Here is a 14,860-nt window from a genome sequence, read left to right as displayed (position 1 = left end):
AGTGAGGGTACCCAAAGTCAGTCATCTCATCAAGTAATGCATACTGACTGACATCACCATAAATCAACTCGAACATCAAACAATAGAAAAAACTTCTTAAAACATTATAGTATAGGAGGTGTGGCAGAAGTAACATACCACTACGACACAATAAACCTTGGGGATTCTTCCTCTAACCTCTCAGAATAATGTTTAAAGACTTATAAAGATCACCATTTCAATCATATGTAACAGCAATACAATTATGGGTACGCCTTCAAAACTAAAGAATTTACTTACGTTGACTACACAATGAAGGAAGGAGAGAAGACTGCCAGCATTACAGTTATGTGTGGATGTAAGTGACCCCATTTGACTGTATATCACCCTGAACAACCAAACAGCATAATGAAAAATGAATAATCTGCTTCAAATCCAAACTTGTTTATTACTTCCAACAGTTTCAATCCGACCAAGTGTGTCCATTTCTTTGAAAGGTTTCAGTTTCACTTGGAAACTTTCTCAGACACAAATTCCATGATTTCAAGTTCCAGACACGACTTTTTATAGAAGACCACAGAGGAAATCGAAAAAAAGACCTCTTTCTCGTTGAGCTTGGAGAACACAGCATTTGATATCGAACAGAAGACAGTCGTCCAGCTTGAGTTTTTGGTGAAGTTTGTGCATGCTTAAAGGCAGCGGCGGAGGCAGAAATTATTTTTGATGGGGCCAAAGACATCAAACTAAAATATTTAAAATGGGGGTATATAGATTAGTTCTAATAATTTACACTAAATTTTCTAATTTTGTTGGGTTCAATGGCCCCCACCTTACTCTATGTGGCTCCGCCACTGCTTAAAGGTTAAAAAAGCAGAGAAATGCACAATCATTGACTGACTCGGCTTTGGATCTTTGGTTTGTGATCCTAACGACTGTCTTCTTGTGTATACATAAAACATTGTCACTAAGATTTTCAAAAAAAAATTGGTGGCTTCCAAAGGTAAATGATAATGTGAGACTCACTATTGTTATCTCCCCTAGATACGCTAAACACGGTTGTATTTCTCTCTCTGTGTACAACACTCAACCGCATAGTTGACACGCAAAAAAACTTATTAAGGACACAAGCGAGAAGCCAGATTCGCAACGCCTTTAATCTCCTCGTTCAGTCTGCATATTGAACCACAAAAGAAATTGTTCACAAATCCCAACTGTGAATGCATTTGAAATGTAGCCGCCAAGACTAAGGAAGCATATGAAACATACGCTGTGTTATCTCTGTTAAGATATAAGACCAACATCCAGATCATTATGGAAGTACCTGAGGCAAGAGTGGATGTATCAGTTCCCTTTAGTAGTTGCATCTGTAGATGCAAAGTCATACAAAACATGAAAAGCAGTTCAAGTTGATTGTTCATTAATACGATTATTGTTTTTAATCTTACCGGTTTTCTGAAGGCGTCTGCAATATCTCCAAAGTAACTCATATGATCAACTGAGTTTCCAGTAGACTAACACCTCCAAGGAGCTCTCGTTAGCTAGACAAAAAAAATAGAACTTTAAGCAAATAAGCCATCCTGAGAAAGAAAGAAACAGCTTTAATGATGACAAACAAATCAAAAGCATCAGACTTGACAATGTTTTCATAGACTTCTCAAAAATCACACTGTCTAGTTCAGCAACAGATATGATCATTACAGAGCTTGAAACATAAACACAAACGTGAGGTGGGAAAGTGAGGGGTTAACCTTTTCATCAAACATGAGCAGCAGTCGAAGAGCTAGGTATCAATGAAGTAGTTGAAGCAATGGGATTTTGGGAGTTGATCTTTCCAATTTATAGGATAGATTTCATTGAACTTGGAAGGAGATGGGGTAGAGGGAATTAAATGTGAGGTAGTGGGAGTCGTGGCTTGGAAGAACTAACGTTACAGTGAGGGTACAGGCGGTGAGAAGTAGGGTTGGGAGATGATGAAGATGGTGGGCTATGGTTGTGGGCTGCCTGCCGAGCTATAAAGTACCATCCCAGATAAAGTACCAAACAAAACAATCGAAATCTAACCTAAAAACACAACCCAGCCGAAATCATTAAACCCAAAACGCATCGAATGTGGAAGTGACAGTACGTGTCATGTGTCATGATTTGCCCCAAGGAAGGAGAAAAGCTTACTTTATAGTATTATATAGATATGGCTGGTGTTATGTATAGCTAACACCTTTAGTTAATAACGGGTTTATTTCTTAAATTTGTTTTGAAAACATTGGTCTATTGTGTGTATAAGTTTCCATTCGTTCGATATTTCATTATACTTGTAGCGATTTTTGTGTGATTGACCTAAAAGTTTAACTTTCCTTGGGAAATTCTATATTTAGTAACTTTTGATGTGTCACTCTTCCCAAGTAAATAGACTACGCACAATGCTACAAACGACACAAAATGAGGAGGCTATTCTTAGTCTTAGCTCGTAAAATTACCTACACGAAATCTCCAAAAAAGAACAAGAGCAAGAATTCACAACAACAAAGCGAGAACGAGAGAGAAAAATATAAAGATCTTTACCAACCAAAAAACAAGGATCTTTTCGGCCAGAAGAACAAAAAGTAGTAGAAGTGAATATCCTCATGAGCGTTTATAACTAAATCATCGGAGAAAAAGAAGCTATAAGCCAATATGAAAAACAACAGGAACGTAGATTCCTCGAAACAGATGTTAGAGGGCGTCGAGATAGATCCAAATGGCGAAAACACAACCAATAGCAATAATGCCGAGAGTAGTGGAGGTGGTGGTGGGATCTTGAAAAATGTGTCGAGGAATCTCGGTGTGGGATCAATAATCAGATCGATTAAAAAGAGCGGTAATCTCGGTCTTCATAACACGAGGAAGAGCGGAAACTTGGGGCCTACGCTACCTGTTGCACTAGAAAAGAAACAAGGGCCACAAAGAGTTGAGAGGACCACGTCTAGTGCGGCTAGGGGACTACAGAGTCTCCGGTTCCTTGATCGGACCGTCACAGGACGGGAACGTGACTCATGGAGATCTATCGAGAACCGTTTCAATCAGTTCGCCGTTGATGGAAGGCTTCCCAAGGAAAAATTTGGCATTTGCATCGGTATAACTATAGATACTTTGATTTTTTCACGTGACCATATTATATTTTGGATTTTATAATAATGTGTGTGTGTGTGTGTGTGTAAGGAATGGGAGATACATTGGAGTTTGCGGGAGAAGTATACGAAGCATTGAGTAGGAGAAGACAAATGAACACCGAAAATGGGATCGATAAAGAACAATTGAAGCTCTTTTGGGAAGATATGATCAAGAAAGATCTAGATTGTCGCCTCCAGATCTTCTTTGACATGTAAAACCAAATTTTGTTCTTTTGGCTTCATTATGAAAAAAAATATATAGTAAATGAATTAATTAAAAGTTGTGGTTTAGGTGTGACAAGGACGGAGATGGGAAGCTAACAGAAGAAGAGGTTAAAGAGGTGATGGTCTTGAGTGCATCGGCTAATAGGCTCGCAAATCTCAAGAAGAACGCCGCGTCTTATGCCTCTTTGATCATGGAAGAACTTGACCCTGATCACCATGGTTACATTGAGGTTTCCATCTTATTGTCATTTTCATCCTAAAACTAAATCAACTGGCTAATGAGATTAACGGTTCATAAGATATTATTAGCCCTTTTAACATCCACATTCATAGTTTTGGAGCTAGGCTTTGATCAATCAATTCGAAGTTATCAATCATATGACAAAAATTAAGTTAACAGAATTATGAAACCTGATCGACCAGCTAAAACAAACTAAGTATGTTTTAGACCGAAAACATTAGCATTCACCAACTTTATTTCCGTTTTAGATTTAAACCAAATTTAATGTTTTGATTAGAAATCATTTTTACTAAGAATTTGTTACATTATTTTTTGTAGTGGTTGGTTTTGGTTTAATCCTCAAAATAAAATTTTCATTTTTATATAAAATAGGTTTTAAAAAACATAAACAATAATTTGTTTTGAAACTCAAAGTAAAATAAAGGCTATTGCAGTAAATATGAGAAATTTTTGGGTTCATCCCTAGGGTGAACCTCTAGGATCACTATCCAATAGTGTTTGAGTATTTGATATTTGATATCTTTTAAAAAAAAGAAATAGAATTGAATATCCAAATTAGATTATATTTTTAAAATAGAATAATAAAAATACATAAAAATAGTTAAAAAAATAAATAAATTAATATTTTTAAGTCTTCGGCAAAATACTAAACCCTATACCCTAAATCCTAAACCCTAAACCCTAAACGTTAAACCTTAAACTTTGGATAAACTCTAAATCGTTGGAAAATCTTAAACCCTAAATCATACATTAAAAACTAAATTTTAATAACACTAAACCCTAAATCCTAATCACTAAACCTTAAACCCTTGGGTAAACTCTGAATCCTTGGATAAATCATAAACTCTAGGGTTTAATTTTAAATATTTTTGATTTAGAGTTTATGATTTATCCGATGGTTCAGGGTTTATCCAAGGGTTTAGGGTTTAGTGATTAGGGTTTAGGGTTTAGGGTTTAGTGTTATTAAGATTTAGTTTTTAATGTATGATTTAGGGTTTAAAATTTTCCAATGGTTTACGGTTTATCCAAGATTTAAGGTTTATAATTTAGGGTTTGGAGTTTAGGATTTAGGATATAAGATTTAGTATTTTGCTAACGGTTTAACATTATTTATTTATTTATTTTTTGTAACTATTTTTATGTATTTTTATTGTTTTAATTTAAAAATATAATCTTATTTGGAAATTCAATTTTGTTTCATTTTTTAAAAATATCAAATATCAAATACTCAAACACTATTGGTTGGTGAATCTAGAGAACCCAAGAATTTCTCAGTAAATATTGCATCGCCTGTTCACTCTCACAGTCGTATAAATTTACATGAACCAGATGTGGCAACTCGAGGTGCTATTAACAGGAATGGTAGCAAACCCTGCAGACAACAAAAATATGGTGAGGAAATCTGAAACGCTAACGCTAGCCATGATCCCTGAACGTTACAGAACGCCAACGAGCAAGTACGTTTCAGTAACCGCTGAGCTAATGCTCGAGCACTGGAAGAAGATTTGGGTCGTTATATTGTGGCTCGTTGTCAACGCCTGCCTCTTCACTTGGAAATACACCGAGTTCTCATCAAACCCTCTTTATAACATTGCGGGGCGTTGCGTTTCCGTCGCTAAAGGAACAGCCGAAATGCTCAAATTCAACATGGCTTTGGTCTTGGTCCCCGTTTTACGAAGAACCCTAACGTTCCTCAGGTCTTCTTTCTTGAGCCACGTGATCCCATTCGACGATAATATCAACTTCCACAAGTTGATAGCCGTGGCGATCGCACTCACTTCCTTGCTACACACGGCACTACACTTGCTATGCAACTACCCCAGGCTAAGCACTTGTCCTTACGACGTGTACTCTGAGTACGGAGGAAAACTCATGGGGCACAAGCAACCCACCTATTTAGGTCTAATGCTAACCCCGGTTACGGTTACGGGACTTCTGATGATCGTCTTCATGTGTATCTCTTTCACGCTCGCCATGCATTACTTCAGAAGGAACATTGTGAAATTGCCTAAGCCGTTTAACGTTCTTGCTGGATTTAATTCATTTTGGTATGCTCATCATTTGCTGGTTGTTGTCTACGCTCTTCTCATCATTCATGGTTACATTCTTATCATCGAGAAGCCGTGGTACCAAAAGACGGTATGTTTGTTATATACAAAAACCAATGTACGTTAGCTGAGAGATAGCATTAATTAAGTATAAACTGAACCGATACGCTTTTTTTTTTAATTAGCTAACGTTAATGACTTTTGTTTGTGTTATTTCTTTTTTCTTTTTAAGTAACATTTTTCTTTGTAACTGTTTAAGTAACATTTTTGTTGTGTGCAAGAATTTAGACATGGATGTACGTGGCTGTACCTATGGCGTTGTACGCGAGCGAAAGGCTTTTCTCGCGAGTTCAAGAACACAACCATCGTGTCCACATTATCAAGGTAATTTAATCAAGAAAGTTATAGTTTTCTTTTAACACTATTAAATTATAAATGTATGAAGTATAACTATCACTATTTTTATTGTGTTTGCTTTCCTCGTGATTTTTTTGTGCCTAGGCTATCGTATATTCAGGCAATGTTCTTGCACTCTATATGACAAAACCTCAAGGGTTCAAGTACAAAAGTGGCATGTACATGTTTGTCAAGTGCCCGGACATCTCCAAATTCGAATGGTAAGAATACTTTTTCTTAAAGAAAATGTAACCAATCATTATATTATAACTTCGCAAAATAAATATTATGTTTCCATCATTTTAATGTTCTAGGCATCCATTCTCTGTCACTTCTGCACCCGGAGATGAATATTTGAGCGTTCATATAAGAGCATTGGGAGATTGGACAAGTGAACTTAGAAACAGATTTGCCGAGGTAACTTCTATTTTTAACATCTGATTTTATAAATCGTATGACGTATGATTGTATGAACATGGCCTCGAAATAGTAGTTCGTGAATACAAATAGAATATACGTATATAACACATAGATAAGTTTGTTTTTGTCCGATTTGAGCAAACTTGTCGGTTAGTCTGTTATTGGTCCCGTCATGTATGATTCACTTGGCCACTTGAGCCTCATTGACAAAGTTATTCATGTAATCGTGCCAATTTTAATTAGTCTGTTTCATCTAAAGATACTTTACCCTTTTTATCAAATTTACAACAATAACGGTTTTTAACCAAAATTAAAGGTTAAAGAGTTAACTCTTGTTTCTTGTAGACATGCGAGCCACCTCAAGCATCGAAACCTGGTCCAAATAATCTTGTTAGGATGGAAACAAGAGCAAGAGGTGAAAATCCTCACATTGAAGAATCGCAAATCTTGTAAGTAAAAATCTTTTATCACCCGATCAATTGAGGATGTTCTTGCATTAGATGATTGAAACATGGTAACATCCGGTTCACCAGATTTCCACAAATATTCATCAAAGGACCATATGGTGCTCCGGCACAAAATTATGAGAAATTCGATATCCTTTTGTTGATCGGGCTAGGGATTGGTGCAACCCCATTCATAAGTATCCTAAAAGACATGCTGAATAATCTCAAACCTGGTACTCCAAAACCCGTAAGTAATATATGACCATATTAAAAAGTTTTTGAAGAAAGGAAGAGCATATAGATCAGTAATGGGGTATATGGTTTTGAATATTTGAAAATGTAGGGGCAAAGGGGCGAAGGAAGTGTAGGAAGTGAGAGCTTAGGAGGATCTATAAATGGAGGTAGGAAGTTTCCACAAAGAGCATATTTTTATTGGGTGACAAGAGAACAAGCTTCTTTCGAATGGTTCAAAGGAGTTATGGATGATATCGCCGTGTATGACAAAAACGTAAGTTATTATGTTAATTTAGTCTTTACCACACAAATACCATAAAATACCACATAAATATGATATTCTTATAATTTTTGTTTATATCATATATAATATCTTACATATTTTGGATAGTCTACTAATAAGTTCAAGTAGTAATTAGTAAAATCTTAATTCTTAGACCAAAAATATTAATTATGTTATGAACATTGAACATGTGTTTTTTTTTTGTTATCTATTACTTAATTTAAATGAGTTTGTCTATTTGTATTGGCAGAATGTGATAGAAATGCATAACTACTTAACAAGTATGTACGAAGCAGGAGATGCAAGATCTGCTCTAATCGCTATGGTTCAAAAACTTCAACATGCCAAAAACGGTGTTGACATTGTTTCTGAGAGCCGAGTATGTTTTCTTTTTGTTTTCTTTTTTTCTTTGTTGTCCACTAACTATTTTATTAACCTTTAGTTATATACTTATAATTTATCGGTACTAAAACGGATGAGTACAATCTGATTTAGATACGAACACATTTTGCAAGACCCAATTGGAGGAAGGTTTTTTCTGAATTGTCAAGCAAGCACGAAACTTCTCGCATAGGTAATATGGGTTCTCTTATTCTTTTTTTTCTTTGGTATTACAGGTAAAATGTTTTGTGTGGCCCTCATTAATTAAATATCTAAGCCTAACTATCATTCCATGTACGTATGAAACTTAGAGAATTTTCAAGTGTTTACCTTTAGGCTGTATTTTATTAATCAATTAATTGCATTGTACGAAAATTAGTATGGTCGTTTCTTGCAAAATTGCTTAAGAAAAATTCAAAAGAAAATTGAAGTTAAAATAAACTAGAAAACTCTATCAATAATAGTAATATCTCGCCATGTTTTTCTTTGAACATTTCTACCTAGAATTGGACTTTAGTTAGGGTATAAATCCGAGACGTTTTGATTATAAAATAGCTAGTTTTCTCGTTGCAGTTATTTATGACAAACCTGAATTTGTATGGTTTCAGGCGTATTCTACTGTGGAAGTCCAGCGCTTGTCCGACCATTGAATTCACTTTGTCAGGAGTTTAGTCTCGAGTCGTCCACTCGCTTTACTTTCCACAAAGAGAATTTCTGACTTTTTTCCCCCTAAAATGTTTTCGGTTAAGTAAAACAACAAATTTTTGAATTCAATTATTCAATTGGTTATAAGGACATGTTGTAGTTTAGTTGGTTGAATGAAGTATGCTCTATAGCACTAGCTAGTTTCAGTCAACTCTAACAGTAATTGTCCTTCATACGTCAATACCATAGTTCAAGATTTCAAATCACATGTGACATGTACGTAGTATTTTCTTAAGTAATGTATATATACATTTTTTTGGACAACTAATGTATATATACATATATGTACATATTATGATCTTTTTACGTAATTATGAATTATCTATAACAAACAAGAAAACAGTTGATATACACGCATATTTTCTAAGAGTTTATAGTGAGATATTATAGTATTAATTATTGACTATAAACATAACAAATTTGATATGTAATGTTGACTAATGTTGTCAGTATACACAGATGGGACATTTAGAACAAATATAGATAGATAAATCTAGGGCTAGGCAATAAATCAGAATCCGATAGAACCGAACTGAATTCAATAAAAAAAAAAACACTACCGAACCCAAACCAAAATTTGTTAAATATCTGAAGGGGTTCAAAATTTTGGTATCTAGAGAACCGGAACCGAACCCGAACCAAACCAAAGTATTTTGGGTATCCGAATATATCCAAAATAGATTTAAATACTTAAATATATTAATTAATTTTAGATTTAATATATTAAAATATCCAAAATATATAAGATATTTTAAAGTCCAAAATGATAAAAATATATATACAAATTGTAATAAGTAAATGTCTAAAATAGCTAAACAATACCCAAACACTAAAAATACTAAAAATATCTATTAATTTTTTTATCAAAATATTCAAGCTAAACCATTTTATATGTTAAGTTTAGGTATTTAGCAAACATTATTCAAATTTATATGTAATATATGATTTTATTTTAAAATTTTGGAAAATTTAAAATATATATGAATTAATTTTTAAAAAAAATAATTTAAACATGTTATCCAAACCAGAACCAAACCCGCAAAAGTCCAAAATTTATAAATACCCTAATGACCTGAAATCTTTATCCTTGAAAACTCAAAACCTAAATAGACCCGAATTGAACCCGAACGGGTACTCGAACGATCATACATCACACCAATTAATATATATATATATATATATATATATATATATATATACTAGGGTTTGTTGCAAATATGACTCAAAACTTGAAGTCAACCACAAAACTAACCCATGTTTTTTATGAAACTTTGACTTGCCTCTTTCACCTCCAAAGTTCAGATTATTCACGAAAATGCCATCATTTTTTTTTTCTTTTCGAAAATGCACATTTTACTCTATCACCCTCATCTTCCTCAAGTATTCACAATATTGTCATTGCCATCAATACACCCACCACCATGAACAACCAATTTGAAGCTCTTAATGCACTTAAAAATCGATTTACACTCTTTCTTTCTCAATTCTTATGAACTAAAAACAACATCTCTTTCACTTTCTCTCCATATTCATCCAAAAAAACCCAAGATTTTGATTCTAAAATTTTTATGGTTCATAGAGCCATTGAAGCTTACGATTCTTGGTGGGTCACTTTTGTTTGAGATTCTGGGTGCTTGGAGAAGACTTATGTGTGCTAAACAAGTTATCTCACTGGTTGAAACTATGAAATAAGTTTTTTTTCCCAGATTTGTTCGTCCATACGACTTACATAGAAGTCTTCTGGTCAATGCAGATGTTAGTTTTCCAATTGACTTTTAAATGTGTTTTTATAGATGACTTACATGGAAGTAGTCAATCTTTGTTTGTTAAAAAAAAAAAATCGAGACGAGTAAGTCGTCTAGGGTAAACGGGCTAGTTTTGCATTTGACCGGATTGTGTCAGAAATTTGACTTTTCCTGGACGACTTACGTGTAAGTCTTCCAGTAGAAAATTAAAAAATCAATTTTTTGTTATACCTAGACGACTTACATGGAAGTCGTCTCAGGTTAGTTTTGCAATTGAAAAATAAAACAATTTTTTTTTCTAGATGACTTACACGAAAGTCGTTGGACCGACAACATACATTGGAGTCATCCATGATTTTATTCCGAGATTCTGGTCAAACCTTGCTTATCTTGGACGAATTTCATGTAAGTCGTCGGACGGACAACTACTGTGTAAGTCATCTAGAAAAAAATATTTCGTTTTGTTTTATTTTTCAATTGCAAAACTAATCTGAGACGACTTACATGGAAGTCGTCTAGGTATAATAAAATATTAATTTTTAATTTTCTATTGGACGACTTACTGTGTAAGTCGTCCAAGAAAAGTCAAATTTCGGGCACAGTCCGATTAAATGCAAAACTAACCCGTTTTCCTGAGACGACGTACATGTAAGTCGTCTCAATTTTTTTTTTTTAACAAACAAAGATGGACGACTTCCATGTAAGTCATCTATAAAAACACATTTAAAAGTCAATTGGAAAACTAACATCTGCATTATTAGTTTTACTAAATTTGACTAAGTTTTTCAACATAAACATGTAAAAATTATGATATGTTTTGACTAGTTACTATTGTTTATTTTCATCTCTTAAGTATGCACCAATGATGATTATTGCTATGAGTGGGTAAAATACTTGTTTCTTAAAATGTTGTATCAATGACTTAAATATCATTATTGTTATATGCATCAATGATGTTTTTTGCTATGAGTGAGTAGAATGGTTAACATGATTCTTAATATGTTGTATCAATGACTTAAGTATCATTATTGTTATATGCATCAATGATTTTTTTTGCTATGAGTGGAATATTGTGGAATATGAACATATTTACCAATTTTTTTAATTAATATCTATTCAAATTTACAAAAAAAATCACAACTAAAGGAGTGCACTTGCAAATCACAAAACAGACAAGAAACAAAACTATATAGATCATTCCTCTACAAAGACAAGCTTGGACTCCACTTGAAATGGAAGAAGACTCCGTCAGAAGAATACCAGGAAGTCTTCTTAGAAGTCTTCTAGCACATTATATTTTAGAAGACTTCCCATAATTCTTCCAAAGTCTGCTCCAGATCTGAAAAACCTGCATATAAAAAAATGTTCAAATGGCTTAAAAATAAGAGAAAATGAGTGGAAGATTATATAGATATACTTTTATAGAACACACAAAGTACATATCCAAGTGGAAGATGAGAACCATCTGGATAAAAACCTGCAACAAAAAGATAGATTAGTGAGAAAGATATGAGACAAAAATAAAAAATTCATATAAAGTTTGGTGTTTTCAAGTCAAAGAGATTAGAATGGGTTTGGAGAGTTTTAGTTTGGAACAAAGTAAGAACTTTATGCCACATGAAGTTACCAAATGAAGAAAAATCAGATATAAAAACTTACCAAAACGCTTAGATCTGTTATGAAAGGGAGACATGTGAGAAGACTCCGTCAGAAGACTTCCAGGTAAGTCGTCTTGGAAGCCTTCTAGCGCATTATATTTTAGACGACTACAGGTAAGCCGTCCCAGAAGTCTTCCAAATCAGAAAAACCTACATATCCAAAAAGGTTCAAATGGTTTTAAAAACAGAGAAAATGAGTGGAAGATTAGATAGATCTACCTTTATAGAACACACAAAAATACATATCTAAAATTAATAGATCTACATTTAAATGAGAGGAAGATGAGAACCATGTGATGAAAAACCTGCAATACAAGATAAACTAGTGAGAAAGACATGAGACAAAAACAATAAATTGATATAAAGTTTGGTGTTTATAAGTTCAAAAAGATTAGAGAGAGGTTTGAGAGTTTTAGAATGAGGAACATACCTTTTTTGTTGCAGCCATTTGAGAGGAGGAGAGAGAATGCGTAAATTTTTCTTTATATATGGAGATAAAAATTTCAATAAGGTTAAATATTTTCGATTCAGAAGACTTTCAAGTAAGTCTTTTAATAGAAGACTTACTAGACGACTTACTTGTAAGTCGCCCAGAAGACTTCAATATTTTTAGCGGGAAACTAAAATATTTTTAGCGGGTAACTAAAATATTTTTAGCGGGTAACTAAAATATTTTTAGCGGATAACTAAAATATTTTTAACGGGTAACTAAAATATTTTTAGCGGGAGTTAGAAGACTTTCAGAGAAGTCTTCTAATCGCCAGACGACTTACATGTTAGTCGTCTAGACCCTAAACATAACCCCTAAACTAAATTAACTAACAATACACTTCATAAAATCAAATTAAACTTAAAAAGTGTTTACTATACACAGAAATAAACACATATAGGTAAACTTTTAATTTTTCAAAAAGACATTTAAGCTTTCCAAAATCTAACCCTAAGAATACATACAATACTACAACATATGTTGTCAAATCCTAAGTCAAAGAATATCATGATTAACTACTTTCACGTTGAAAACTATTCAATTTTATTATATCTTAATTTATATTACTTAAAACTTTTTATAATTACATGATTTTAATTTTCACTTGTCAAAATTTTTTTTTTTTAAATTTAAATTATTTTTAAGATCAGCTACACTTCCCTAGATGACTTAGAGTATCTCAGAAGACTCATACGATTTTCCGGGGCTATATTCGTAAAAATGAGTTTTGTTTTTTTTGTTTGGCCACAAGAAACTGGCTGTAATTTCACAAGGTTTTTAGGTTAGTTTTGCATTTGATTCAAGTTTGAGTTTAATTTTGTATTTAAAATCAAGTTTTGAGTCATATTTGGCAAATCTCCCTATATACTAATCCCCTAAACATTATTTACCAAGTGATTTTTAGAAGTTTGCTTATATGTCAACACCCCATTAATTTTTATTAGAAAATGATATGTCTTAGTAAAATTGATGACATAGATTGAATCTAATTGTGAATAAACATTTGCATTTAATATTAATTTATATTTTTGGTAAGTTATTAGAATATGGATTTTCATTGAGTATGGAAGAGATGGATTTCCCGTTGACAGCAACAATGGTTCCGTTAAAGGGTAAACCTTCTCAAAACCTGATCCTCAAAATTGGGTCAGTATTTTATGGTTACCAAAACAAAATTCTTGGCAATCTCGCAAAAACACAAGAAGTTGAACTTAGGAAGCCGAGGGAGAGAGCTTGAACTATATCTCTGTTTGGTTTTAATATTTGTTATTCGGTTTAGTTTAATTATAACCATTATCATGAAATATATCTGGCAGCATTTGTTAATAACCGTATAAATATAATATCTTTATAATATATTGATACTTGTCGATGACGAATATATCTTTATGTTGATTACTTATTTATATTCCTTCAAGCAACCTCACACTATGAATGTCTCAAATGCCTCATGTATTATGAAAATATGGGTCTCACTGTATAAACCTTTTAAAAGTAAAATTGTAGAGTAAAACGTGACATTTACTCCAATTATCGATATCTCTTGTTTTTTTTTATTTTCTTTTTTTTTTGTCATCAAAAACAGACTCTGTGAACAACACCGGGAGATCCTGATCCATGTGAACGACGAAAGACGGTTGTTTCCTGACACTGCGTGCTAGACTATCTGCCGTTGAATTTTGCGTCTTTGGTACATAGATGATCTCTGATCTAATGAAACTCTCTCTGAGGTTCTTGATATCTTCCAAATAATTTGCAAATGCTGGCCATTCTTCTGGTTCCGAAACCATCTTCACCAATTGAGAACAATCCGTTGTCAACGTAACATGAAATTGACGTAAATTTTTCATGCATTCCATTGCCCATAATAGAGCTTCCATCTCCGCATGCAAAGAAGTTAGACAAGCCCGTACATTCCTCGCCCCCAACAAACCAGCAAAACCTTCTAAAGTACTAAGCCAACCTTGCCTGAAAAAACATCATTTTCTTTCCAAGAGCCATATGTGAAGCACCATATTCCTGGAATCGAAGGAAGGATTGTAGGCTCGACCGGTAAGACTCTTCTGTTTTCCTTGGGTACCTGTGCCTCAACCCAAAGTGTTGATTCTGTTTCTGCCAAATCGAGCGTATCTCGAGGATCCATATCCAAATTACTAAAATCTTTACTATTCTTTCCTTTCCAAATATACCATAATATTCACGCGAAATCGCGAATTGATGATCCTCCATCTGCGGGATGACTCGACAAAAGAGATGATCCACATTTGTGAAGAGGGAGCTTGTGGGGAAAATGGATGGGTTTGAAGGTACCTTGGAAAGAGCCCACACCTGAATTGCTGGAGGACACTCAAAAAACACATGGTTGATCGATTCCTCTTCCGCTCCACATCGCGTACAACATATATCCCCTTGTATTCCTCGCGCTTTCAGATTCTTCTTTACTGCTATACACACTGTCCCTAA

General features: G+C 33.7%; 1 protein-coding gene across 1 annotated transcript; it reads left to right on the top strand.

Annotated features, from left to right (window-relative positions):
• Positions 1-2,510: 2,510 nt before the first annotated feature.
• On the top strand, positions 2,511-8,588 carry LOC106333076 (putative respiratory burst oxidase homolog protein J). Its single transcript, XM_013771562.1, has 13 exons — positions 2,511-3,088; positions 3,175-3,337; positions 3,418-3,580; positions 4,921-5,730; positions 5,928-6,023; positions 6,141-6,256; positions 6,350-6,452; positions 6,801-6,904; positions 6,989-7,148; positions 7,245-7,409; positions 7,669-7,797; positions 7,914-7,992; positions 8,408-8,588. The coding sequence occupies exons 1-13, from the start codon at positions 2,650-2,652 to the stop codon at positions 8,515-8,517; spliced, it is 2,637 nt and encodes an 878-aa protein (XP_013627016.1). The 5' UTR covers positions 2,511-2,649; the 3' UTR covers positions 8,518-8,588.
• The last annotated feature ends 6,272 nt before the right edge of the window (positions 8,589-14,860 follow it).

The sequence above is a fragment of the Brassica oleracea genome, chromosome C3 (genome assembly GCF_000695525.1).
Source record: "Brassica oleracea var. oleracea cultivar TO1000 chromosome C3, BOL, whole genome shotgun sequence".
NCBI classification, from domain to species: Eukaryota; Viridiplantae; Streptophyta; class Magnoliopsida; order Brassicales; family Brassicaceae; genus Brassica; species Brassica oleracea.
This window is presented reverse-complemented; position numbering and strand designations above follow the sequence as displayed.